The following is a 25050-nucleotide window of genomic DNA, read 5'->3' on the forward strand; positions in this document are numbered from 1 at the left end:
GGGCATCAGACTCTTGGTTTTGGCTCAGGTCATGAGATCACGGTTGTGGGATCTAGCCCCGGGGCTGGGCTCCCCACTCAGCGGGGAGTCTGCTTGGGCATTCCCTCTCTCTGCCCCTCCCCCCACTTGTACACGCATTCTCTCTCAAATAAATCTTTTTTTTTTTAAGATTGTATTTATTTATTTGAGAGAGAGAGAGAGAGAGCACAAGTAGGGGGAGCGGCAGGGGGATTGGGAAAAGCAGACTCCCCACTGAGGAGGGAGCCCAATGCAGGCTCAATCCCAGGACCTGGGATCATGAGCTGAGCCCAACGCAGACACTTAACCAACTGAGCCACCCAGGTGCCCCTCAAATAATTTTTTTCTTTTTTTAAAGAAACATTTACTTAAACTACTGCGGAAAAAATAGAGTTTAGGTCAGAATGTCAGAATAAAAGGACTGATTTACAGATGTCTATGCCCACCTGTCCCCTCCCTGCATCTTACCTCCACCTGCCCTGCCCTCTCAAGAACCAGTCATCACTCACCACCAAGCTCTCACCTCCCAGCCTCTGCACCCCACAGAGGACCCTCTTTCTGAACTGCCTCTCCATTACTAACTGTTGACAAACCCCTTGGTTCCCTTCAAAATCCAGCTCAAATTTCTACTCCCTCCAGAAAGTCTCCCCTGGGTAAGATCCTCACCTGTGAAAAAGAGGACAGCTAACAGTACCCACCCCAGGAGACATCTGACAAGTCAGTGAGATCAGACGTGTGGTGCCTGACAGAGAAATGGCACTCAAAAGTACCAGCTGATGGGGCGCCTGGGTGGTTCAGTCGGTGAAGCGTCTGCCTTCAGCTCAGGTCATGATCCCAGGGTTCTGGGATTGAGTCCCGCAACGGTCTCCGCCCGCATCGGGCTCCCTGCTCGGCGGGAAGCCTGTTTCTCCCTCTGCTGCTCCCCCTGCTTGTGCTCTCTCTCTCAAATAAATAAAAAAAATCTTAAAAAAAGAAAAAAAGTACCAGCTGTTATTGTGCCCCGACCACCCCCTGTGCTCTGCCTAAGTCACTTCCCTACACCCAGAGGCCAAACATTCTATGTGGTGGGCAGAACACTGGCCCTCCAAAAGCTGTCCACATCCTAAACCCCAGAACCTGTGAATTATGTTCCCTTACATGTATGTAATTAAGTTAAGGATCTTGAGATGGGGAGATTCTCCTGGAAAATCCGGGGAGCCCTATATAATCACAAGGGTCCTTAGGAGGGTCAGAACTAAAGAAATGGAATAATGGAGGCAGGGGTCACAGAGAAAGATGTGCAGATGCCATGCAGCTGGCTTTGGAGATGGGGCCACAAGCCAAGGAATGCAGGCAGCCCCTAGAAGCTGGAAAAGGCAAGGAGACGGATTTCCCCTAGAGTCTCCAGAAGGAACTCAGCCCTGCTGACACCTTGACTTTTGAACTTCTGATCTCCAGAACCGTAAGATAAGAAATGTGTGTTGTTTCCAGTCACCAAGTTTGTGGTGATTTGTTAGAGTAGCAATAGGAAACAAATGTAGTCTAGAAACAGTCTAGAACAATGTTGCCCTTCAGGGGACACTTGGCAAATGTCTGGAGACTTTTTTGGTTGTCACAACTCTCAGAGTACACCTGGCGTCTAGTGAGTAGACACCAAGGATGCTGCTAAACATCCTATCGCGCACAGGACAGGCCCCCCAACACGGAATTCATTATTCAGCTCAGCATGTTAATAGTGCCCAGAGTCCCCACTTTCGAATGATTCCGGAGGAAGGGCAAGGAGCCTTCCCTGGCCCACTCTCCCTTCTCGCCTCCCTAAAAGCAAACCTCCATGCATACCATTTCTGGTATTTCTCTTGAACTGAAGCAATTAGCTTACTCACCAATGAGAATAGCACCCCCAGCCGAACCCAAGGAGATAAGTCAACATTTGCTCTGCCAAGGCTCATAAAAACTGTACTCCACTGTTCTTTGTGCATACAAAACGGTCATAGAGCAAAGGCAATTTTATTGTTCGAAAAAATCAGAAAAATACATTTTTCTGAGGCAATTGTGTTTTTAAAAAAAATCAGAAAAATGCAAAGCACAAAACATCGTAATCATAGCTTCAATTCGCAAAATGCACAAGAGAGCTTGATTTTTCATTTTTAGTCATTTGCTGGGCACCCTTCTCATGTACCCAGGACACTCTGTACTCCTGGCAGGTCAGACCATGTCTCACTTCTCAGGGGAACTCTGTTTATACAGCCTCTCGGTGGCCAGACCACGTGAGCGTCTGGAACAAAAGGGGCCGTGTCTTCCTCCTTCCCAGCTCCCAGCCAAGAGCACAATGCCTGGCACACACCAGGTTCTCCGTAGATGCATGTTGCATGAATGAGTAACTAGAGAAAAGTTGGCAATTTCTACTGATATCATGGGCATTGCAGGTGTGCAATGGAGGGACTATCCAGTTACAGTTACAAGGCATCTGGGGGTTAGGTAGCCTGAGACACAGCTGAGATCCTGAGGATCTCAGGGAAAGCCTAGATCGCGGGGAGGCCCTCGAAAAGCACTCAGGACTAGGATCTGGCCCAACAGGCTTTGGGGACCAACAGATCTGGGTTTTAGTCCTGTCTCCGCCACACTAGCTGAGTGACGCTGGGCAAACCACTGCACCCCAGTCTCCTCATCTGTAAAATGCACTCATCCAACAAAGTGGAGGAGAGCGAGCAAAGTGGAGAAGAGCTAGGAGAGGTGGCCAAGGGCCAGAAAAAGCTCCTGTGACATTGACAGCTCTCCGCCATAGACTTATCCTCCCCCCCCCGACTACATTTCCCAGGATCCTGTGCATCCAGCCATGTGACCGCATTGGGGCCCGTGGAATGCAGGCAGAAGTAACTGTTGATGGTTCCAGGCAGCCCATTTTCCACACCCTGGTCAACTCTCCCTCAGCGGCAATCCTGCCCCGAGACACGTAGCACAGAACAGATTCGCAGCGTTTCAGTATCACTTACAAAGCACTTATGCCATAGCTCCCCTCAGCTCCCTGGAGGACACGAAGCCCATTCCCTGGTCTGCCTGGCACACAGCCTGGCCTGCCCTCCCTACCCATGCCCTGACCAACTCTTCTGTTCATCCTTCAGGTCTCAGGTTAGATGCCTCCTCCTCCAGGAAGCCTCCCCTGAATGCCACGAGGTAGACACTATTAGCTTCATCCTAAGAAAACTGAGGAACAGAGAGGCTAAGTGACTTGCCCAAAATCACATGGCTAGAAAGTGGGGGAGCTGGGTGTGAAGCCAATGTAGGCTGAATCCAGCCGGCCACCACTTGCTAAACTGGTCATAGGACCACTAACAGCAGCGGCCTCACCTGACAGAGCTTGTTAGATGTGCACATTCTCGGGCCTCACTCCTGGCCCACTGAATTAAACTCTGGAGGTGGGCCCAGCAATCTGTGTTTAAAAAGCTCACAGGTGGTTCTGATGTGCAGTAAAGTTCAAGAACCAGTGGCCTAGAGAAATTCTCTGCAGCCGAGCCACCTGCTTTTCAGGCGCTCCCTGCGCAGTCCTTGCTAGGTGTAGAAAATGTCATAGCTGAAGAACTGAACACTGTCCACCCTCTGACTTTCTAGCCATTTAAAATGCTTCTCTGGGTGTCCCCAGCCCTGGGACTTTGGGGACCCAGAGACTGTCATCTCCTACTTTATTATCAGCGTGTTAGTGACGCGCTGCTTCCTTTGAAGCCTTCTTGCTTGTGCCCATCAGCTTTAGCTACAAGGGTTTAATCCAGCCAACATTTAAAAATCCAAGCCGTGGGGCGCCTGGGTGGCTCAGTCTTGGTGAAGCATCTGCCTTAGGCTCAGGTCATGATCTCAGGGTCCTGGGATTGAGCCCTGCACTGGGCTCCCTGCTCAACAGGGAGTCTGCTTCTCCCTCTCCCTCTGCCCCCATGCGCTCGCTCACTCTCTCAAATAAATAAAAATTGTTAAAAAAAAAAAAAATCCAAGTCGCTTTCATCCATGGTGGGCACCACAATCACTTTCTAGAACATTCTCATTTTTTCAGTTTACTAAGGCAACAGTCTGCAGCTTCTTGGTCAGTGGAACTGATCTCTCTAGCGCAAAAACTTTTATTTTTTATCAGTCCGGCCGGCATTACTTTGGATGTGGTTCTGACCATCAATTTTTTCTGCTTCGGCTCTAAGAACCAGACCAGAAAGAGTGACCTCCTAGAGAAGGAGCTTGAACAAATCCAAGTTTCTGCTGTTGACCCTCAGCTTTCTTCCACACTGTTCTCAGTGTCCCGGCAACTGGCAATCCTGCCAAAAACCGGACAAGACTTCTTTGGGGGAATCTGACCAGTGTGAGAAAAAAGGCCTAAAGACACCCTCCCCGTTGGAACAGCCCAGCCAGATCACCCCTGAGGGAAAGGCCACAGCCAACAAGCCCCATGCACAGCCCCAGGCCTTCCAAAGAGCTTACTGGAGCCCCATTCTCTTCAGCAGACAAGGATTCCCAGGGGAGGCAGAAAGGCGGGCTCTGCTCCATGGTCACTCTCAGGGGCCCAGCTCTGCCCCCGCCCCCGGCCATCCCGAGCCCTCCAAATCCACTGGTAAATGTGGGACGAGGGGGAGAGAGGGAGGGAGGTTTTTAGGGTTCAAGCTTGAGAGGGGCACACGCTATTTCTGCTCGCATTCCATCAGCCCAAATGCAGTCATGTAGGCCACCAAACTGTAAGGGAGCCCGAGAAATTCAGCCAGGCGATACCCCAGGAAGAGGAGAACGAGTGTATTGGTGACTAACGGCCATCTCTGCCACATGATACATTAAAAACTGTTTATTTTATTTTTTTTAAGATTTTATTTATTTATTTAAAAGAGAGAATGAGAGAGAGAGACATGAGAGCAGGGAGGGTCAGAGGGAGAAGCAGACCCCCTGCTGAGCAAGGAGCCCGATGCGGGACTCGATCCCGGGACTCCAGGATCATGACCTGAGCCGAAGGCAGTCGCTTAACCAACTGAGCCACCTAGGCGCCCCTAAAAACTGTTTAAAATAAAATCAGGGCGGGGCGTCTGGGTGGCTCAGTCGTTAAGCACCTGCCTTCGGCTCAGGTCATGATCTCAGGGTCCTGGGATCAAGCCCCACATCGGGCTCCCTGCTCGGCGGGAAGCCTGCTTCTCCCTCTCCCACTCCCCCTGCTTGTGTTCCCTCTCTCGCTGTGTCTCTCTCTGTCAAGTAAATATTTAAAAAATAACAAATAAATAAATAAATAAAATGAGGGCTATATCCTTAATCAGTCAAAAGGTAGTGTTCTGTCACCAAAAGCACAAGAGAGAAACCGTAAATCATAGAATGTACACAAATAATCCTATGTAATCTGAGACCATTTCAAGTGATCGTCATGCCCCCACTTCCTGCCTGCCCCAACCCCTGCAGAAGAACTTGGGACCCCTGCACATTCCCCTCTTTGAGAAGGGAACTCAAAGGAGGGGGGATGGCAATCCCAACTAGGTCACACCTGAATTCACATCATCGAGAAGCTTTATCATATTTGTTAAGCTAATGCATGAACAAAGGAATGAATGTGTGCATACGCTACCTCTAAGCCCTACCTCCCTCCACTGGCATCCTTTCCAGATCAGCTCAAACATCACCTCCTCCAGGAAGCCTCCCCAGGCACCTCCCGCTCCACACACATCCGCACAGCCGGCAGGGCCGGCGCCTCCCACCTGCTTGCTCTGCACGTCCACGCTTGGTGCACCTTGCGTTATTAGTCATTTGTTAGACAACCCTGGGCCTCGGTTTCCTCCTCTGTAAAATCAGAGGGCAGCACTACGTCACTCAACTTCCTGGCTGAAATTGTGGCCCCAAGGCAGGCAGCGCCCAGGGCCGAGGACCCAGAAGTCAGGCTCCCAGAGTGTCCCCACAGCAGATGTAGCGGCCCCCTCCCACGCAGCCCATCTGTCCTACTAGGGACGCAGCTGGGCTGGCTCCCCGCAATCCTCCACCCCTGCACAGACAGATCTAGGCCGGGACTTACCCCGGAGGCCTCCACCTCCGCGCCGCCACTCGCCTATCAATGCCCAGCCCTTGGCGCACATGTCAACGGAGCCTGCCAACACCCAAACTCCCTCCCGCAGCCAACAATGCTGCAAGGGCGCGTCTACACTATCCTAGAGGTTCCAGGAATTCAGGCCTCTTGTTCAGGGGCCAGGGGAGGGGATGCGACTAGGGGCCCTGCAGGAGACAGGAAGGCAGCGCTGCCCGCACCCTGTGCGGGTTCCGAGGAGCCCCGGGCGGAGGCGCCCAAACCTCCTCTCCCAGCCGACTGTGTGCCAAGTGTTTTCCCAACAGACACTGCCGTTAATCTGCATGACTCCCCCCACCCCTTTTACAGAAGCAAACACTGAGCCCCAAAGAGTTGAAACCAGAGAACCAGCGCCCCCCCCCCACACACACACACTCTGCGCCGCCTCCGATCCCACTTCCAAGCCCCAACCCAACGCGCTCGAGGCGCCGGTGCACCGGGGCGCCCAAGGCCTGCAGCGCCGGATCCCAGTCCCCATCCGCCTGGCGACTCGCCGCCCGCACTCACCTCCCTCGGGCGGACAGGCACTGCAGCCGCTGCCCACGGCCGCGAAGATCCAGAGGAGTTGGCAGAGGCTTGCGGCCCGGTGCTCCAGGGTGCAGGGCGGGCGGGCCCCCCGAGAGTGCCGGGGAGCAGCGAGCGGGGCGCACGGGCCGGCGCTCCGGGGAGGCAGCGGGGGCCGCGCAGGGCGGTCTGATCGATCTCGGGGCGCGGGGGCCGCCGGCACGATCCCGGGGCGCGCTGGGCCGCTGGAACGATCCCGGGGCGCTGGGGACGCGTGCCAGGGGCGGGAGCGCAGGCGACAGTCAGGGGAGCTGGGGCAGTGGCAGCGCGGGGCGTCCGGCGTCGGATCCGGGCTGGAGGCAGGGCAGGAGCCTGCGGGCAGGGGCGGGGCTCTGGTCCGGCGGGCTCACGGCGCGGCGCTCACGTGGCCGCCCCCCGGTGGCCGTCAGCGCTCCTGCAGCCGCTGGCAGGGTCTCCGGGCTCCAGCTCCGCCTCCGCGCTGAGTCCGCGCCTCGCCGCCCGCTGAGCACACGCGCGTCCGCACCTAATGCAACGGGCGGGCCTAGCACCCACCCGCGAAGGGGGCGCCCGCTCGGCGGGTAATCCGAGAAGTCCTTTCCGAAATCGTTAGAAATCCATCTCATTAAATCTCCATGCGTAAACTTAAAATATTTTTATCGGAAATTGCTTTTTTTTTTTCTTCTGGTTTGTGCTTTGTAAAAACTTAGGCACTTATAACAATTAAAAAATATTTGTGCAATTATTTACTATCCCCTCTAGACGTTCCTTACCGTTCTAGTACATTACCGTATTCCTAACTCTCAGCGTGGGGCTTGGCACATGCTAAATGCTTAATATAAATATCTGTGCAGTGAATGGATAAATATGGAAAGGTATAAAGAAGAAAACTAATGATAACTACTGTGAACATGTTGATATTATATCCTTCCAGATACTTTTCTAGTAAAATTTTAGAAATTTCACAATTCTTATTTCAAATATAAAAATAAGTGATATTTATTGAGTGATTTATCTCATTCTATCTTCACACCAACCCTGTGAGGTAGGTTGCATTAGCTCTATTTCACGGATCATAAAACTGAGGGTCTTAGAGATAGATTTACGCAAAAGATCCCCTTCTTTTTTTTTTTTTTTTTTAAGCGTTATTTACTCAAGTAATCTCTACACCCAACGTGGGGCTTGAACTCAAGGCCCCAAGATCAAGAGTCAGGCTTCTCCAACTGAGCCATCCAGGCGTCCCTGCCCAAAAGGTTTCTAAAGCGACTCCTCTTGGCAAAGGGTATCTACATTTTAAGAGCTGGAGGGCATGCTGAGTCTTTGCCCAGGTGAAGCCCAGCAAACAGATTCCCCTCAGAGACCAAAGGCCTTCCACTTACCAGCTGCTATGGCCTCTGTGGGGAGCAGGTTCAAGTTTATGCAGCTTGGAGAGGGGGATGACATACAGGTGGCATCTCATAAGGTGGTGGGGGGAATGAAAAAAAAAAAACGAAATGGCCTTGAAACCCATTATTCAATGTTTGGCCCTCTGGCCCTTTGGCCTCTGTGCTACAAGTTTTGGAAAATACAAGAGCTAGTAGATATTTTGGTTTGAAGTGTTGGCTCCTTTAATCATCTTGGGAAAACTCCTCTGGCTTTTGGCAAGACAAAATTGCACCTGAAATTCTGACTGTGGGAAAGTTGGGCAGGAACAGACTCTGAGCTAATCTGTCCAAGTCCAATGCCAAACAAAAAACAAAAAACAAACCAAAAAAAAACCTCACTGTATTACTTAACCACTTATAGCTCTGTGTCCTTGGGCAAGTTATTTAACTCTTCTGAGCCTCTGTAATTTTTGTCTGCCCAGCAGAAGTCCCCTTCTTTGCATGAGGATCTTGATTAGTCTTCAGGAAACCAGCCCACCCTATTCTCAGTTGGTGAGAATAGCCCTCCCCACTGACCTGGGGCCAAGAGTGGACACATGACCTGGCCAATCAGCATATTCCATGCCGGTAGCCCCATGAGATACTAATCTGGATCTTTTCTAGCAAGCATAAAAAAAAGAGAATCTCTTTTCCAGAGAGTTGTTGAGCTGGTAGGATTTAAGCCTAGGGTTTCTGGACATTTTTTTTTTTTTTAAGATTTTATTTATTTATTTGAGAAAGAATGAGATAGAGAGAGAGAGCATGAGAGGGGGGAGGGTCAGAGGGAGAAGCAGGTTCCCCGCTGAGCGGGGAGCCCAATTCGGGACTCGATCCTGGGACTACAGGATCATGACCTGAGCTGAAGGCAGTCGCTTAACCAACTGAGCCACCCAAGCACCCTGGACATTCATTCTTATGGCAAATATTTATTAAGCTCTTATTTCATGCCAAGTATTGTGCTAGGAGTTGGGGGGAAAGGCCTGCCTTCAGAGAGCTGTCTAATGGGATAAGAAATGGAAGAACAGCAATTTCTCACATGGTCATTATGCCATGCCATTTAAACTGCAGGTGCGCCATGAGTGAGAAGCGTTGCAGGCAATGAGAGATGCCACGGGCAAACCTGCTCAGGAAGGCTCTTCTGAAGAAATGACATTTGAGTGGAGCCCTGAGGGAAAAGTAGGCATCGCTTCCAGTAGCTTTAGGAAGACAGGTGCCCTGGGTGGTCTCAACAAGGAGATGTGGACCAGATCATTCTTGGTTTTTGCCTGGTCCTTAACTTCCTCCTATAACCATCACACTAAGCTGTTCAGACTTTATTGAAGAGTTTGGGTAACAGAAAAGAATATATGAGGGAAAACATTACCCCATACTAGTGATGTTACACCATCCAACAGGAAAAATAAACCCTTCACAGGGGACCGTTCATCGGCACGCTCCAGTTCCAAGCCTTGCTCCCCTGTCCTAAAACCTCCCCTTCCCTCTCTCACATGGACAAACATCTCTTCAAGCTCGGAGGGACAAAATCCCTGCCTCTGTTAGAAAATCCCTCTTCCCACTGACAGGGATTTTTTTCCCCCTTTCCCACCAGAGTAATCCACAGGACTCAATAACCCACAAGACGCAAAAGATATCATCAAGAAAGTGAGAAGTCACACCTGCAATTAATGTGACATCGTGACTGTGTGTCAACACTCTCTCTCTCTATATATATATATGTAATTTTTTTTTGAGAGAGAGAAAGAGAAAGAGCATGAGTGTGAGTACAGGCTGGAGGGGCAGAGAGAATCCCAAGCAGCCTCCATGCCCAGCACAAGTCTGATGCAGGGCCTGATCCCACGACCATGAGATCATGACCTGGCCTGAAATCAAGAATTGGAGGCTTAACCAACTGAGCCACCCAGGGACCCCTTGATTTTGTGTCAACTATATATATACTATATATATACTTTTTTAAAGTGAAAAGACAATTCAGAGAATGGGAGAAAATATTCACGAATCATGTATCTGATAAGGGATTCATAGCTAGAATAGAGAGCTCTTACCACTCAATCATAAAAAGATAAAGAACCCAATTTAAAAATGGGCAAAAGAGGGGCACCTGCGTGGTCTGCTTGTCCCTCTCCCTCTGCTCCTCCACCCGCATGCTCGCTCCCTCTCATACTCAAATAAATATATAAATAAATAAGATCTTAAAAAAAATTCATTTATATGAAACATCCAGAATGGGGAGATCCATGGTGACAGAAGGTGGATTAGTGGTTGCCTGGGGCTGGGAAGGGAGTTTGGGGAGAATGGGGAATGACTACTAGTGGGTATGGGGTTTCTTTTTTTGGAGTGATGAAAATGACCTAAAATTAATTGTGGTGATGGTTGCGCAACTTTGAATATACTAAAAAAAAAAAAAAAAGCCACTGAAATTATGCATTCTAAGGGGTATATTGTACGGTCTGTGAATTATATCACATTAAAGCTGTTAAGCCCCCCAAAAAAGTACTCATGGAGTCTCCATCTCACCCCGGAGCTTGGCGGTGGGGCTGCAGAGGAAAGGTCACCAGAAGCAGTACCCCGGCTCTTACGCGCACCGGCCCTGTCACGGACACGTGCTGATTCCCAACTTCAGGGAGATCGGTATAATCTTCCTACAGGCTCTTACAGGCATGGGGAACCACACTAGCCACATAGGCCACAGAAGGGAAATGGGTCTCAGGTGTTCACTGCTCAGGTCCATCTGTCCACAGGAGGCCGTGTCCATAGGGGTTATAGAGCAACTTCACATTCATGGCAAAACTGAGCAGAAGGTAGAGAGACTTCCCATATCTCCCCTGTCCCCACACAGGCACAGCCTCCCCATTATCAGTGTCCCCCGCCAGAGTAGTACATTTGTTACAACTGATGAACCCACACTGACACATCATTACCACCCATTAAGGTTCATTCTTGGTGTGGTATGTTCCATGAGTCTAGACAAATGTATAATGACATGTATCCATCGTGTAGTATCATAGAGAGTAGTTTCTTGGCCCTAAAAGTCCTGTCTCCCAACTATTCATCACCCCCACCCCAAGCTCTTGGGAACCACAGTGAGATGCTTTAAAGCAGCAGCTTGGAAGTCCTCCTTGGCTCACCTCCTTGGCTCAGGTCCCAGGTCTACAAGGCATAAAAAGTGATGCGCATCACAGAACCATCAAATGGCCTGTGTGTAGCTATAGAAAGACTCACAGAAGTTATGAAATGACCACACTTGTGTCTTTTGGGTGGTGCATTTCTCCCTTTGCCTTCTGCAAAGCAAATCCCAAGATCAGAGTGAGGCGTTTGCCCATACATCTGCCTAGGAAAAGATCCAGAAGGACAGCTCAAGATTACTCTTTACAGGGCGCCTGGGTGGCTCAGTTGGTTAAGCGACTGCCTTCGGCTCAGGTCATGATCCTGGAGTCCTGGGATCGAGTCCCGCATCGAGTCCCGCATCGGGCTCCCTGCTTGGCAGGGAGTCTGCTTCTCCCTCTGACCCTCCTCCCTCTCATGCTCTCTGTATCTCATTCTCTCTGTCTCAAATAAATAAATAAAATCTTTAAAAAAAAAAAAGATTACTCTTTACAGTGGGTGTTTGTGAGCTGTGGGAGTCCGTTGTGAAGGACAGGGAGAGAATTCCCCTTCCACTTTATACATGTGATATGACGTTTGAAAAAAAATTTACAGTGGGGATGCCTTACGTTACATTTCCAATTTATTTATTTTTTAAATTTCATTTTTAAGTAATATCTGCACCCAACGTGGGGCTCAAACCCACAACCCCAAGATCCGGAGGTGCACGCTCTACTGACTGAACCAGCCAGGTGCCCCTACATTTCAAATTTACACAGACGAAAAGCACCTTCCTTTACTAAAGCTTTGACAGAGTTTAACTAGGTGGAGAAATTAAAGGTGTTTTTGTTTTCTTATTTGTGTTTCTCCTTCTTTGCGCAAGTTTCAACAAGGAACACGTATTACTTTTGCAAAGGTTATTTTTTTTTTTTAAGATTTTATTTATTTATTTGACAGAGAGAGACACAGCGAGAGAAGGAACACAAGCAGGGGGAGTGGGAGAGGGAGAAGCAGGCTTCCCGCGGAGCAGGGAGCCCGATGCGGGGCTCGGTCCCAGGACCCTGGGATCATGACCTGAGCCGAAGGCAGATGCTTAACGACTGAGCCACCCAGGCGCCCCGCAAAGGTTATTTTTAAATGTCACTTCAAAACCCAAACTTTTACCAAATGAAACAGAACCCCAAAACGAAACAGTCCAGTTGCTTTGGTTTCGGTGGCCTCCCCACCCTTGCCTGACTGGGGCTGGCTTTGCACAGAAGCTACCCTCTCCCAAACAGCACCCTTGAAGACATCAATCCCCGGAGAAGCTGAGTCAGCAAGTCCGTGGGAAGTCAGACAGGCTGGGAGAGAAATTCTCAGTGGAGCAGATGAGCTCACGGCCTTGCTCCCACTGGATTTTTGGCATGAGGGTTCTGGGCAGCTCTAGAAGCAGCTCTCCTTCTCCTAGAAGACCTGCTCTTTGGCTGATCAGGCCTAGTAGGTGCAGGATTAATGTTCACTTGAATTAAATTATCAGAGAGAGTTGGGGTGGGGGAAGTTTGCTCCCAGCACATGGTCCAACTATAGGAGAATGCTGAGTCATGATGGGGGGAATCCTAAATAGGTCTCCGCTTCCTGCTTGAGGCTGCAGGTGATCTTCCAGAAGAAAAGACCACAGTTTGGCCACGTCCAGACAAAAGTTCTATGAGCTCTTGTGTTGGGCAGCTCCAGCAAGAAGCATTTGCCTCTGACTTTGTCTGGGCCCACGTAGCAAGATGGAGTGATGCATGCAAAACCACCAGTACGAGGAGGAGTCTTGTGGCCAGTGCTGTTCTAGGTCCTGGAGATATAACCTTGGGTGAACAAGACACAATCTGGAGATGACATTCTAGCAGGGCCCAGTATGGTCCTGGGAGAGACTCAAACACCTGCTTAAGGCAGGGGTAGGGAGAAGTACGTGGAATAATACCACCAAGTGGTCAGCACCCAGGCAAGAACTCTGGTGGTGAGCATACTGCAGTACTGGGAGGAGAGCTTAGGTCCCTGGAGTCACCACTACCACATCCCAGGTGCATGACACAGGGTGCACCTGGGTGGCTCAGTGGGTTAAGCATCTGCCTTTGGCTCAGGTCATGACCCAAGGTCCTAGGATCAAGTCCCACATCCAGCTCCCCCCTCAGGGGGGAACCTGCTTCTCTCTCTCCCCTTGCTCCTCACCCCTGCTCATGCTCTCTCTGTCAAATAAATAATAAAAATCTTTTAAGTGCATGACATACATTACCACATTCAATCTTCCTCTGCTTCATTCCAGTGTAGCCAAGTGCCCAGAAGAGTGCCTGACCTGCGGCAGGTGCCCAAGGAATATCTGCAGAATGAATGAATCTGATTCTCACAGCTATCCTGTGAGGTGGGTACTATTATCACCCCATTACAGGGATGAATAACAGGCCCAGGGAGAGCAGCTAATCAAGGCTCAGGCTGTGTGATTCCCAAGCCCATGGGCTGGTTTATCCACCGTACTGGTTTCCAATGACTGCTGTAACAATTTTCCACAAATTTAGTGGATTAAAACAACACAGTCCTCTTATAGTTCTGGAAGGCAGAAGGCTGAAAATCACGGTGTCGAGCACTTGTGTTCCTTTTCGTAAGCTCTAGGGGAGAAACTGCGTCCTTATCTTTTATAGCTTCTAGTGCATTCCCTGGTCTGTGGCGGTATCACTGAGGACCTCTGTTTCTGTCTTCAAATCTTCTCTGATTCCTGTGTCTCTCTTCTAAGGACCCTTTTGATTATACTGGGTCCACCTGGATAGTCCAGAATAATCTCCCCATCTCGAGATCTTTTATTACACTAACAAAGTCCCTTTTGTCACATAAAGTAACATACAGGCTCTGGGGATTTGGATGTGGACATCTTTGGGGGGTATTTCAGCTTACCACGCCACCTGCGTATCTTTGCTATACTGTATTTTTGTTATTTTCCTTAAACATGCAAGGAAATGGATACGCCTAAGAGTACGTAAAATTAGAAAAAAGTGGACTAAACGGATCTAAGACTCCTGAGGAAGGAGGAAGGGGAATAGAACTTGAGGTATCAAAAGAGACTTGAATCTTATCTATATATAGGGTTCAGTGTATTTTTTATTAAAGAACATTTGAAGCAAATATACAGAATGTTAACAATTAATTTTGGGTGATGGGAGATAGAAATTTGCTATGTACTTACGTATTGTATATTTGCTCTGTATTCATTGCATTAAAAACCGAAAACCCTAAAATAGCCTGCACAGAAGGGGAAACTTGGGTCTTGGAAGGGTCTTGGGTCTTGGGAGGGGAATCTTGGGTCCTGGGGCATCTGAGACAAGTCACTTAGCCTCTCTGCACTTCAGTTTCTCCCTTCCTAACATGCAGACAAGAAGTACTTTTGAGGGAGCCCAACATGCTAATAATCCGTAACAACATTCATTGTAACAACATTCACCTGGACCGGTGATTCTCACCTCGCGGTGGCAGGGACCAAACCACGGGGCCACCCAGGGCTTGCAGAGCTGACTTGGAGTAGGGATGGCGAGTCCGTAAGATGGGGACCCAGCCAGGTTCTGTGCAGAGCAAGGTTCCCCGTGGGACCCCCAGCCCCGAAAGGGAGGCAGGGACAGCGCGGTACCGCCCCCACGTGGCCGCAGACAGTATACGACGCACACGGCAAATCCAATGCACACACACGTGAGGACTGCATATTAATGTTTAACAGCTGGGAACTCTTCTTTCCTTTTTAGTGCTGCGTTCCGACCGTAGTTTTTGCTGCCGATCAAAAAAGTACTGTGATTCCAAGACGCAGAAGGAATCCACGGACCAAGACGCCTTAACAAGCGCAAGAAACACTTGGCGCGTATTGCGCATGCGCAAACCCAAGAGGGTGGGGCCACGGAGCGTGAAACGCCACGTCATTAAACTAATATAGTTGCAGCGGAAACCGTCAAAGCGGGCGGTAGCGTGGCCGAGTGGTCTAAGGCGCTGGATTTAGGCTCCAGTCATTTCGATGGCGTGGGTTCGAATCCCACCGCTGCCACACCCTTGATGGTTTCACTTTTCCTGAACTCTTCAGTTTGTTTGTCATCCTCTCCCAAAGCCTCTTCCTTTTTGCTCTTTTCTTACGCTCTTTAAAAAAAAAAAAAGGAAATGGAGTGCAAATGGAAGAAGGCAGAAACCACAGCCCAGGCCCTCTTCTGTGCACAAACCCACCAATCTGGCTACCTAAAAAACAAAACCAGAAGCGTCTCCTTATTTCCAAGGGAAAAGCATCTGAGATAACTTTGTTTCCAGCAGACTGCCTACATCTTTAATTTAATGCTCCAGGGCTGGAGGCCACAGGGAGCAGACCTCGTTACCCTGCAAAGACAAACGTTAGGTGGGCTGATTTTAATTATGACTTGAGTTAGGTCATAATTGGGAGGGATTCCTTTCCAATAGGGAAGGTTCCTTTCCAGCCCCCTCTGTGTCGTACGGAGAGCCCCAGCTGACTCCACAAACCTCTGTTGGTAGAAGCATGTCAGGTGACCCTACAGAAAGGCTGGGGCATCAGAGGGCCTGCCCCACATAGGGCTAGCAACCTTGGAGTCCCAGCTTCATTGATCCATCTCATAGCTGGTCTTCAGGCTTGGCTCAGGGGCCTCTCATCTATTTATTTATTCAATAACTATGTATGAAAGGTCTACTGTGTGCCAGAAGCCAAGTTCCCCCGAGGCTACAGAACACACAAGGCAGGCAGGTCTACTCACTCAGTTTTTACAGCTGCCGTAATTTCAAATTACACCTGTGAGGAGTCTTCTAAAGTGCGTGCTAACCTGGCTCAGGGTCAACCAAGGAGGTGACATTTAGCTGGGACTTGAAATTGAGAGGTTAGGTCTGCGAAGGTGGGAGAGAGGAGTCCTAGGAAGAGAAACAGCATGTGGAAGATCCTAGCGGCAGATGAGAGCCTGGTGTGTTTGAGATACTCTGAAGTCAATTCAGGGCAGCTGAGCAGAGAGCAGCATGGACGGACTAACGGCAAGAGATGAGGCTGACCTGTTAGGCAAGGAGGGTCTTGAAGGCCCCGCTGAGGCTTTGAACTTCATCCTGAGGGCAATGGGAAACCATCAAAAGGTCTTAAGTGGGAGGGTGGTGTGTTCCAATTTTGGGTTTAGAAAGTTCCCTCTGGCAGCGGGAAGAGGAGGGTCCATTCAAAGTCTACCGCAGCTGTCTAGGAGAAAGGAGAGTGGCTTATACCACGGTTATGATGGTGGGTAGGACACAAAGGGTTGGTCAGACAGACACTTTGGAAGTGATCTGAGAGAACTCCCTGATGAGGATGTGAAGAACATGTCAAAAGTGACGACCAGGTTTGGGACCTGAGCCACTGGCTGGTGGCAGTGGGGGTGCCTCTCCTTTCCCTAGGAGGGAACGCAGGATGAAGAGGAGTTCGTGGAGAAGATGATTCAATTTGATTCACAATGAGTTTGAGATGTGGGACATGGACTTGAGTAGGAGGTTGGACACAGAAGTCTGGAGGTCAAGGGGACACTGAACAAATGATACAGCTTTGGGAGGTGGTGGAGACTGAGGCCACGGGAATGGACGGACTTGCTCAGGAAGTGTGCAAGGGGCCCAGACAGAGTCCTGAGGAACGTCGTCTTAAAGGGAGGGCAGTGGGAGAGAGGGGACAGAGAAAGGCTGGTCAGAGACACGTGGAAAACAGCGGTGGTGTCCGATAGGCCAAGAAGAGTATTGCAAAGAGGGAGTAGAGGGAGTATGTTGAACACTGCTAAGAGGCTTGGCAAGATAAAGACTGAAAAATATCCATTGGATACGATTTATGGACAAGGTCATTGATGACCCTGATTAAAGCCATTTTGAGGGGCACCTGGGGGGCTCAATCAGTTAAGCGTCTGACTCTGGGTTTTGGCTCAGGTCATGGTCTCGGCATTGTTGGATCAACTCCCGGGTCGGGCTCCTGCTCAGTGCGGAGTCTGCTGGTCCCTCTCCTTCTGCTCCCCCCACCCCCAGCTTGCTCTCTCTCCTTCTCTCTCTCTCAAATAAATAAATAAATAAATAAAATCTTTTTTAAAAAGCCATTTTGAATGAGTTGAAGAGAAGAAATGAACGTAAGTGTGGACAACTCATCACAAAATTTGATTTTGAGAAGGGGGGAGAACCAAAGGAGCAGTACTGAGACAGGAAATGGGGACTCGGGGGAATATTTTTAAGATGAGAGAGACTAGAGGATATTTTTTAAATTTATTTTTTAGGAATCTCTATACTCAACATGGAGCTTGAAACCACAACCCTGAGGTCAAAGGTCACACACTCCTCCCACTGAGCCAGCCAGGCACTCTGAGACTGGAGGATATTTTAGACACCCAGCCTTGGGTCTACAACAGGGAATAGTTTCAGCACCCACAGTGGGAAACTTATGAATTCACCTTGACGGTCCATTCGATTGGCTGCCCACAGTGACAGCTCTGTTTTCTGCATTCACATTGCTTCTACTCAGTGTTTCCAAGTAAGCTAGGACCTCCTTCTTCTCTCAGAACCTCATGCACGGAGGGCTGGTTACCTGGGCAGCCTCTAAAGTCCTCATGGGAACTCAGTTTGTCCGTTGGGTGGACAAAGTGGACTCCTTTTCCAGTGGGTCAAGACACACGAAAGGAGGGAACCTTTCTTGGCAGAGTGACCCACACTGCCCCCAGGCCCAGAGTGTAGCTAGGGAAAGTGAGGACTTAGAGAAATCCAGAAAACAAAGAAAGGGATCCTTCTTTTGTTTTTCGAAAGCTGTGTTTTGGCAGAAGACAAAAGATGTAGAAGATTATGTGGACAGTAAAGCCTGTGTTCCGTGCCCTGAGCACAGATTTCTCAGGATTGATAGAAAGGAAAGTCAGAGAATAAGGTAATGAGTTTAGAGGCACATGCGTACTGAGAAGAAAGGGAGCCCAAGGGCTGCCGGCCCCAAATGGCCCAAGGTAGATGCCAGAGCTCAAAGGAAGCCCTGACATGGCTGGGATGCAGAAGAGCAGACATCACTGAGTGTGGTGTTTGAGCCTTGGGCAGCTCCTCCAAATGACTCCAGCTGCAGAGGAGGAACCCCCACGTCGTCCACTTCGAAGTTAGATATAACCCCAAGTTCCTCATTTATACAATGGGAACAATAAACCCTTCTGTAAGGGTGGCCCTAAGAATTAAATAAAAGCAGATAGATGAAAGCCCTTTCAAACTGTCAAGCACTAAACAGACATAAAGGATTATCACTGAGCTTTTAAAAAATTATATGCACACATGCAGTTTAACCGAGCAAAGGGGAGCATGCGCTTCTCAGCTGCTTCTCAAACTGTCTTAATTGTTTCGCAGAGAGGGATACACTGGGGATGCCATGTTGGCTCTAACACATTCACTCCCCTCCGCCACAGGTGTTGTTAGGCTTGTGATGGTTTTCTTCTCTGCCATAATGTGCGTGTGCACATTATGATATCTACATGGATATGTTTACCCACTGATAGCCTCGTACTCATAATTCATACCAAGACAATGGGAAGGGGTGTTTCTGTGGAAAGCAAGGCTCGATTAAGAAATTTTGTGGGTTTAAACATTAAAGATTATGGTGATCACCACTGCCCCCTTATTAACAAGTAGGAGAAATATGAAATTATAAAATAGGACCAAAATAAGGTCTAACTCTTCCCATTATATTGGTACTTTTTCAAAAGGTCCAGTTCTTTAAAAAGTTATTTTTTGAGATATAACTCACACATAATATTAATTTCAGATGTACAACATAATGATTTATGTATATATTGTGAAATGATCACGTCTAGTTAACATCCATCAAGACATAGTTACAATTTTTTCTTTTAAGGAGAATTTTTAAGATCTACTCTCTTAGCGACTTTCACATATATAATATAGTATTATTAACCATAGTCACCATTACATCACCATGACCTCTTTATTTTATAACTGGAAGTTTATACCTTTTGACCACCTTAAAAAAGTTTTGTTTTGGTTTAGATCCTTGCCAGTACAGAAGCCTGTGCTTACTAAGCTAAGTCAGCCCCAGGCTAGTAAGCCGGAAACCCAAAAAGGCTAGGCTGGGTTAGGCAGAAGCCTGGGTCTCAGGTGACCCTCCAACCCTGACTATCAACACACAGGGAGACATGCATGACTGAGTGAACCCAAAACATTAAGGTAGCAGCAGATCAAAGGCAATTCTCCTAGAATGAGTCTATTCCAACATCTCAAGATGATCTCAGGACAAGCACAGAGGAGCCTGAGCGGCGAGGAGGGTCCAGTGTCCCTAGAGAGGCAGCAGCAGACCGGGAAAACGGCAAACAGACCTGCACTTGGCCTCTAGAGACGACTCCGGCCAGGCCCCAGGAACTCACCTAGGAGGCGTGGCTGGAGAGGGGCGGGGACTCAGAGAGGGAGAGGGCGGGGCTATTGCCGAATTACAATTAGAAGAGGGGAGGGACCAGATCCAGAGGGAGGAGCAGGGCCAGTCGGAAGGAGAAACGAAGGGGAGGGCGCAATCCTACCGATCCGGCCAGAAAGAGGGCGGAACCAGAGCAGGGGAGAATTCGGGGCAGAGAGGGGGGGTGAAGGCCGGGAAGGCGGACGAGGCTGTGCGGCTACCTGCTCAGTAACCCGGCCAGGCCAAGACCCAGAAGGCGGGGCCATGGCTCAAGAGGCGGAGCAGAGGCGTGCCCAGGCCCGGAGATCAGGACTGGGGCGGAGTCAAGACTCAGGGGGCGGGATCAAGTCCAGAGGGCGGGGTGTGGGCGGAGCAAGGGCACGGGGGCGAGCCCAAGCCCGGAAGGCAGGACAGGGGCGGAGTCAAGATCCAGGGGCGGGTCCAAGCCCAGAGGGCGGGGTGTGGCCGGGGAAATGGGCGGGGGCAAGCCCGGAAGATGGAGGAGAGGCAGGAGCCGACTCCGGCCAGTGACGAACTTCAGACGAAGGACGGCTGCAGGCCTAGCAGGTGCAGGGCTAAGGCGAGCAGCCCGAGCAGCAGCAGCAGCCCGAGCAGCAGCCGTAGGAGTGTCCGCGCCGAAGAGCCGCAGGGCCGCTGGCTCGTGGACCGCACGTATTGTTCCACGACGTCGGCGAAGCGGAACTTGCCTGGCGCGTAGCCCAGCTGCGCGCGGGCTTTAGCGATCTGGAAGGTGTGCGTCACGGCCACGCTGCGCACCTGCGGGGAGAGAGGCGGGGCTGCCGAGGGGCGGGGCTCTGCGGGTGGGAAGCACACTCCACCTTGTTTTACCGAAAAGGTAAAGAGGGCAGAGGTTTCCCTCTGCTGCACGGCAGTTTCAGAGAACCCGTGAGCTGGATCTTGCTCCTGCGATGCCCTCCTCACGGAAGATTTCCTTTTTTCCCTCCCATCTCCATTTTCTTCGAGGGCGCCTCCTCCAGGAGGCCTTTTCTGGATCTCCCCCAGCCTAACTGAACTTCTCAGTCCCCCAAAAGTGAAGGTCCCACCTCTGCAGTTTCCCTTCCCCGGCCTAACACGGTGTTGGGACTCAGCCGGCACTTGCACATTCTTGGGTATGCACTAGGAGAAGCTGACCGCCCTGTCTGTGGCCTGGGTCCTGCTCTCCGGAAAAATAACCCCAGGAAATGTTCTAGACTTCCCAGGGCGCAGCCTGCTTGCGCCCTCCCTGGTTAAGCTTACCAAAGAGAGGAATTCAATTATACAGAAGCGATAACTGTCCAGGCTCTGGGCGGCGTTTCTTCCCACTGCCGGGCCCAGAGGTTTCAAGGGCAGTACTGATAGCTATCAGTAACTGAACAGGCACCGTGCTTGGCCTGGGCTAAATCCTTTCTAGGCCTTAGTTTATTTAATCCCCTGAGGTGGTGCTACCACCATCTCCTCTTTACATATTTGCTTTTTTCTCTTTGCATATTTGAAAATTAAAAACAGAGAGGTTAAGTGACTTGCCCATGCTCTTCCCTGCTATGCTGGGACTGGGAGGATGCCCTCCCACCTCATTTCTTTCTCTATTGTTCCTCTGCTGGACCCTGGGAAGGGGTCGGAGAGAGCTGCTGGATTCTCCCATGGCACTGAAACAGCCCCTCTGGCCAAGCTGCTGGTCTTTTGTTTGTTTTTTTTTTTTAAGATTTATTTATCCATTTGACAGAGAGAGACAGCGAGAGGGGAACACAAGCAGGGGGAGAAGCAGGCTTCCCGCAGAGCAGGGAGCCCGATGCGGGGCTTGATCCCAGGATCTTGGGATCATGACCTGAGCCGAAGGCAGATGCCTAACGACTAAGCCACCCAGGCGCCCCTAAGCTGCTGGTCTTGTATGCTTGCGGGGGAGAGGGCAATCTTGTCCCTTTTTGCCCCAGGTATTAAGGTCAGAACCTTGGGGGATACAGCTGGGAACTAGATCAGCAGGGTCCTGGACACAATGCTCTCAGGCTTAGATGTCACCTTCCTTTGAGAAGTCCCCTTAACTTCCCCAGAACTGGCTTAGGTGCCCCTTCTGTGTGCTCTGAAGTTCCTCATAGTTTCCTCTGGTATAACTCTTATCACAGTGTGCTGAGTTGCCCGGTTACGGAGCTGTCTTTCCCTTTGGACTGTGAGCCCCTTGAGGTAAGGGCTATGTCTTGCCTCCACTGCTCAGCACAATGCCTGGCACACAGCGGGTGCTCAAAAAATGTTCAATGAATCAGACTGAAACTGGAGGGCTGGTTGGTGTGTCACAGACTGACCAGCAGAGGGCGCCCGAGCCACAGCGCCCAGAAACCTCCTTAGCTAAGTAGGGATCCTTTACCCCTTTGCTGAACAGGGAAACCTGTAAGTGAAACCAGAGGGGCGGGGGGTGGGGGGTTGGGGGGTGTTAATTCCCACCCAACCACAATTCAGCACTTTGGCAGCTAATTTACATGATTGTGATTCCTGAGTCATTTCACAAGTTGATGGTTAAGCTTGAAATCATTTAGGTCTGGTCTGGGTTCGAATATCAGCTCTGCTACTTAAGTGAATACTCATGGGCTGATTATTTCAGCCCTGTGTGTCTCATTTCCTCTGGAAATGGAGATAACAATCTACAATTTAGTAGTGAAAATGAAATGAGACAATGCACAATGCACAATGCCTGGAATATCCATCACTCAATAGATGGCTACTCTTGTCCTTCCCTTTCCTCTGGGAGTCAGGAGGGCCCAGAGGAGAAACCACAGAGAAGTGATTCTTTCTGTGGCCCATGCTCTCTCTGAGTCAGACAGCACTGAGCTTAAGTATGAAGTCAATGCCAGAACCGTGTGGCCTTGGACAAGTCACTAACTTCTCTAGTGCTCAGTTTATCATAAAACATGATCATAATCTCTTGCCCTTCCTAACTTAGCAGGACATCAGAATCAGGTGAGAGGGTGAACTAGGAGGATTTTGCAAGTAATGCCAAACACTTTATAATCTTCATTAAAACATCCTCTCTTTTCGGGGCTCCTGGGTGGCTCAGTTGGTTAAGTTTCGACTCTTGATTTCGGCTCAGGTCATGATCTCAGGTCATGATCTCAGGGGTCATGATTCCAGGGTCATGAGGTTGAGCCCTGAGTAGGGCTCCGTGCTCAGCGCTGAGTCTGCTTGAGAGTCTCTCTCCCTTTCCCTCTGCCCCTCCCCCCACTTGCACGCGCGCTCTCTCTAAATAAATTCGTGGCTCAGTTGGTTAAGCGTCTGCCCTCGGCTCAGGTCATGATCCCAGGGTCCTGGGATGGAGTTCTGCATTGGGCTCCTTGCTCAGTGGGGAGTCTGCTTCTCCCTCTGCCTGCCGCTCCCCCTGCTTGTGCTCTATGACAAATAAAAAGTCCTCTTTTAAAAACTATATGTGCTAATAGAAAACTGCATCATCAGCATTTGAGAATAGTATTCTGGACACAGTAGGCACTTAATATATACTTATTATTCAGTAAGCATGGTGCACCTAGAGGCACCAGGCTCCATGGGCACGTTGTCCTGAGAGTTGGTGGCGCCGGTGGGTGGCATTCAAAAACGTGAAAGTTACTGAATCTGCCTTTGGGAGCCTCCAGTCTGGCAGCGAAGATATGCTGCTTAAGAACAAAGTGGCAGGGATGAGGGACAGGCTCCAAGCTCATTGCATTTCAGACCAAGAGAGCACAGCCTAAGCAAAAGCCCAGAGGTTGGGAAGATTCTAAAGAAGCTAGTGCTAGATTTGGGCCCACCTGGAAGGTTCTGAGACCTCAGACAAGCATCCTGTTATGGCATCAAAGGGGTGAAGGGTGGGGCCAGTGGGGGTGTGGAACAGGAACCACCCCAGCAGCAGCCCCCTTACCTCGCTCCGGGTGAGCAGTGGGGGGACGCTGTAGATGGGCCTCAGGGCCAGGTGCAAATACTCCATCACAGCGGCTGTGCGGGAGACAGGGGCCAATGACCAGGGTGCCTCCCTCCGTGCAAGCTCCGGGGAGGCCCTCGGGGACAAATCAGTTGGGGGCATTATTTGCTTTGCTGCGGGGAAGGGGGGGGGCGCATCTCTTCACTTTGCCAAATTCCCGTCCTTGGATTCCTTTAAATCAGCAGCTCTCAGCACGCGCCGGGGGGCCTTGTTTGGCTATGAAGTGTGTCACAAGTAAGTTGTCATTAATATTAAAGGACTGACATTTGAAAATAGAGCAGATTCACAGCTCAAATCATGCCTCCTCCTTTCACTCACTTCTATTCCAGTGTGGTCTCTTGAGGAAGAGAGAGAGAAGTTGGAGCAGAAGTTCTTAATCTGGGTGGCACACTGGACCACTTTTAAAAATGCTCATGCTTCCTCCGCCCCTTTCCTCTTGCTGCTGCTGATGTAGTGGGTCTGGGGGGCCACTGAGGCATTTTGATATTTTATAAGCTCCCCAGTGATTCAGATGTGCAGAGTTACGAACTAGTGGGTGCTAGTTAGCTCGCGAGGAACCGGAAATGTATATACAATCCTGTAAAACTATCAGAACTGGTGGCAGATCTTTTCCCACCTGGGGGTCAAAGAGCATCAGTCACTGTGGCAACGCTGGACATGAGAAGTCACCCCGCATGTGTGGCCTGGTGGGCAAAAGTTGGCAGATCCCTGCTTTAAATGGCAAGCATCCCGGTGCACTTAAAATAGAACAGATCTATAGCTAAGGTCTTCCAGGAATGCAGCTGTTTGTGACTTGAGGGTCATTGTCCCCTCGGGCTGACCACGCCGTGCCTGGCCCTTGCTCTGCGTTCCAGCTGGAAGGAGGCCAGCAGAGGTGGTGATGGAGGGCAGGGTGGTGAGAGTTAGAGGCAGACCTGAAGGGTGAGGAGGAAACTTCACAGACCCCAAAAGCAGCCTTGACTTCGGGGTGACCTCAGGGGACAAGGCGGCCCCAGGGCTCCCTCTCCGCCTGACTGGCATGATGCCTCCCACCACGGGCCGCGGGGCCGGCCAAACCCAGGTGTGAATTCTGCCTGTCCCACTTTCTCACTGTGGCCCAATCACACCCACCTTGCAGGTAGGACAGGGTTTATACTGGGCCAGGACGAGGGTGAGGAGGCTGCCAGGCAAGGGCAGATCGGGCTCGGAGCACCTGCCCACGAGAGTGATGGTCTCCCGAAATTTTGCGCCCTCAGTGCCTCATCCACCTCCACCGAGTCCTGGCCCTGGGTCTGAAATGAGGTGATGCATATGTACCCGGCTCATGGAGGGATTTTACTACGCATACTCTTTTCCTTACCTGATAGGTAAACCCAGGAAGTAGGCACCTGGATCCAGGGCTGGCTGTACCCTAGCTCCTCAAACTGCAAGGAAACACGGCCCGAGATGAGAACAGGTCTTCCGGGGGCCAGTGTGGAAAGGCCACATGTTCTCTTTACCCTGGGGGTGAGCAGAGGTACCACTCGGCCACCCAAGGGGGAAAAACCCCACAGCGAGCCCCAACCCTGCGCCAGTCTTGAAATGGAAAGTTTTGCTCTAGAAAAGTCAAGTTGGGCTTAAATGCATGGGTCGGTTTTTAACCTGGCATCATTCA

At 50.3% G+C, this 25050-nt stretch overlaps 2 protein-coding genes and 1 non-coding gene across 3 annotated transcripts in view; 1 reads left to right on the forward strand and 2 right to left on the reverse strand.

Moving 5' to 3' along the window:
• EEF2K (eukaryotic elongation factor 2 kinase) overlaps window positions 1-6928 on the reverse strand; it is a 62806-nt gene extending 55878 nt beyond the window's left edge. Inside the window, exon 1 of the mRNA XM_081819870.1 lies at window positions 6569-6928. The gene's annotated coding sequence lies outside the window, so the exon portion shown is untranslated. The remainder of the gene's footprint in view (window positions 1-6568) is intronic.
• An 8102-nt stretch (window positions 6929-15030) lies between these two features.
• TRNAL-UAG (transfer RNA leucine (anticodon UAG)) lies at window positions 15031-15112 on the forward strand. The gene has a single exon. It is a non-coding gene; the product is annotated as a tRNA-Leu (tRNA).
• A 2222-nt stretch (window positions 15113-17334) lies between these two features.
• SDR42E2 (short chain dehydrogenase/reductase family 42E, member 2) overlaps window positions 17335-25050 on the reverse strand; it is a 21250-nt gene continuing 13534 nt past the window's right edge. The window contains exons 10-12 of the mRNA XM_081819871.1: window positions 24757-24820; window positions 23358-23431; window positions 17335-20257 (exon numbers count right to left, since the gene is read on the reverse strand). Of these exons, the coding sequence (XP_081675997.1) occupies window positions 20018-20257; window positions 23358-23431; window positions 24757-24820 (378 nt within the window). The 3' untranslated portion in view covers window positions 17335-20017. The remainder of the gene's footprint in view (window positions 20258-23357; window positions 23432-24756; window positions 24821-25050) is intronic.

Source organism: Leptonychotes weddellii, chromosome 5 (genome assembly GCF_054177405.1).
Source record: "Leptonychotes weddellii isolate Sample4059 chromosome 5, ASM5417740v2, whole genome shotgun sequence".
Taxonomy (NCBI): domain Eukaryota; kingdom Metazoa; phylum Chordata; class Mammalia; order Carnivora; family Phocidae; genus Leptonychotes; species Leptonychotes weddellii.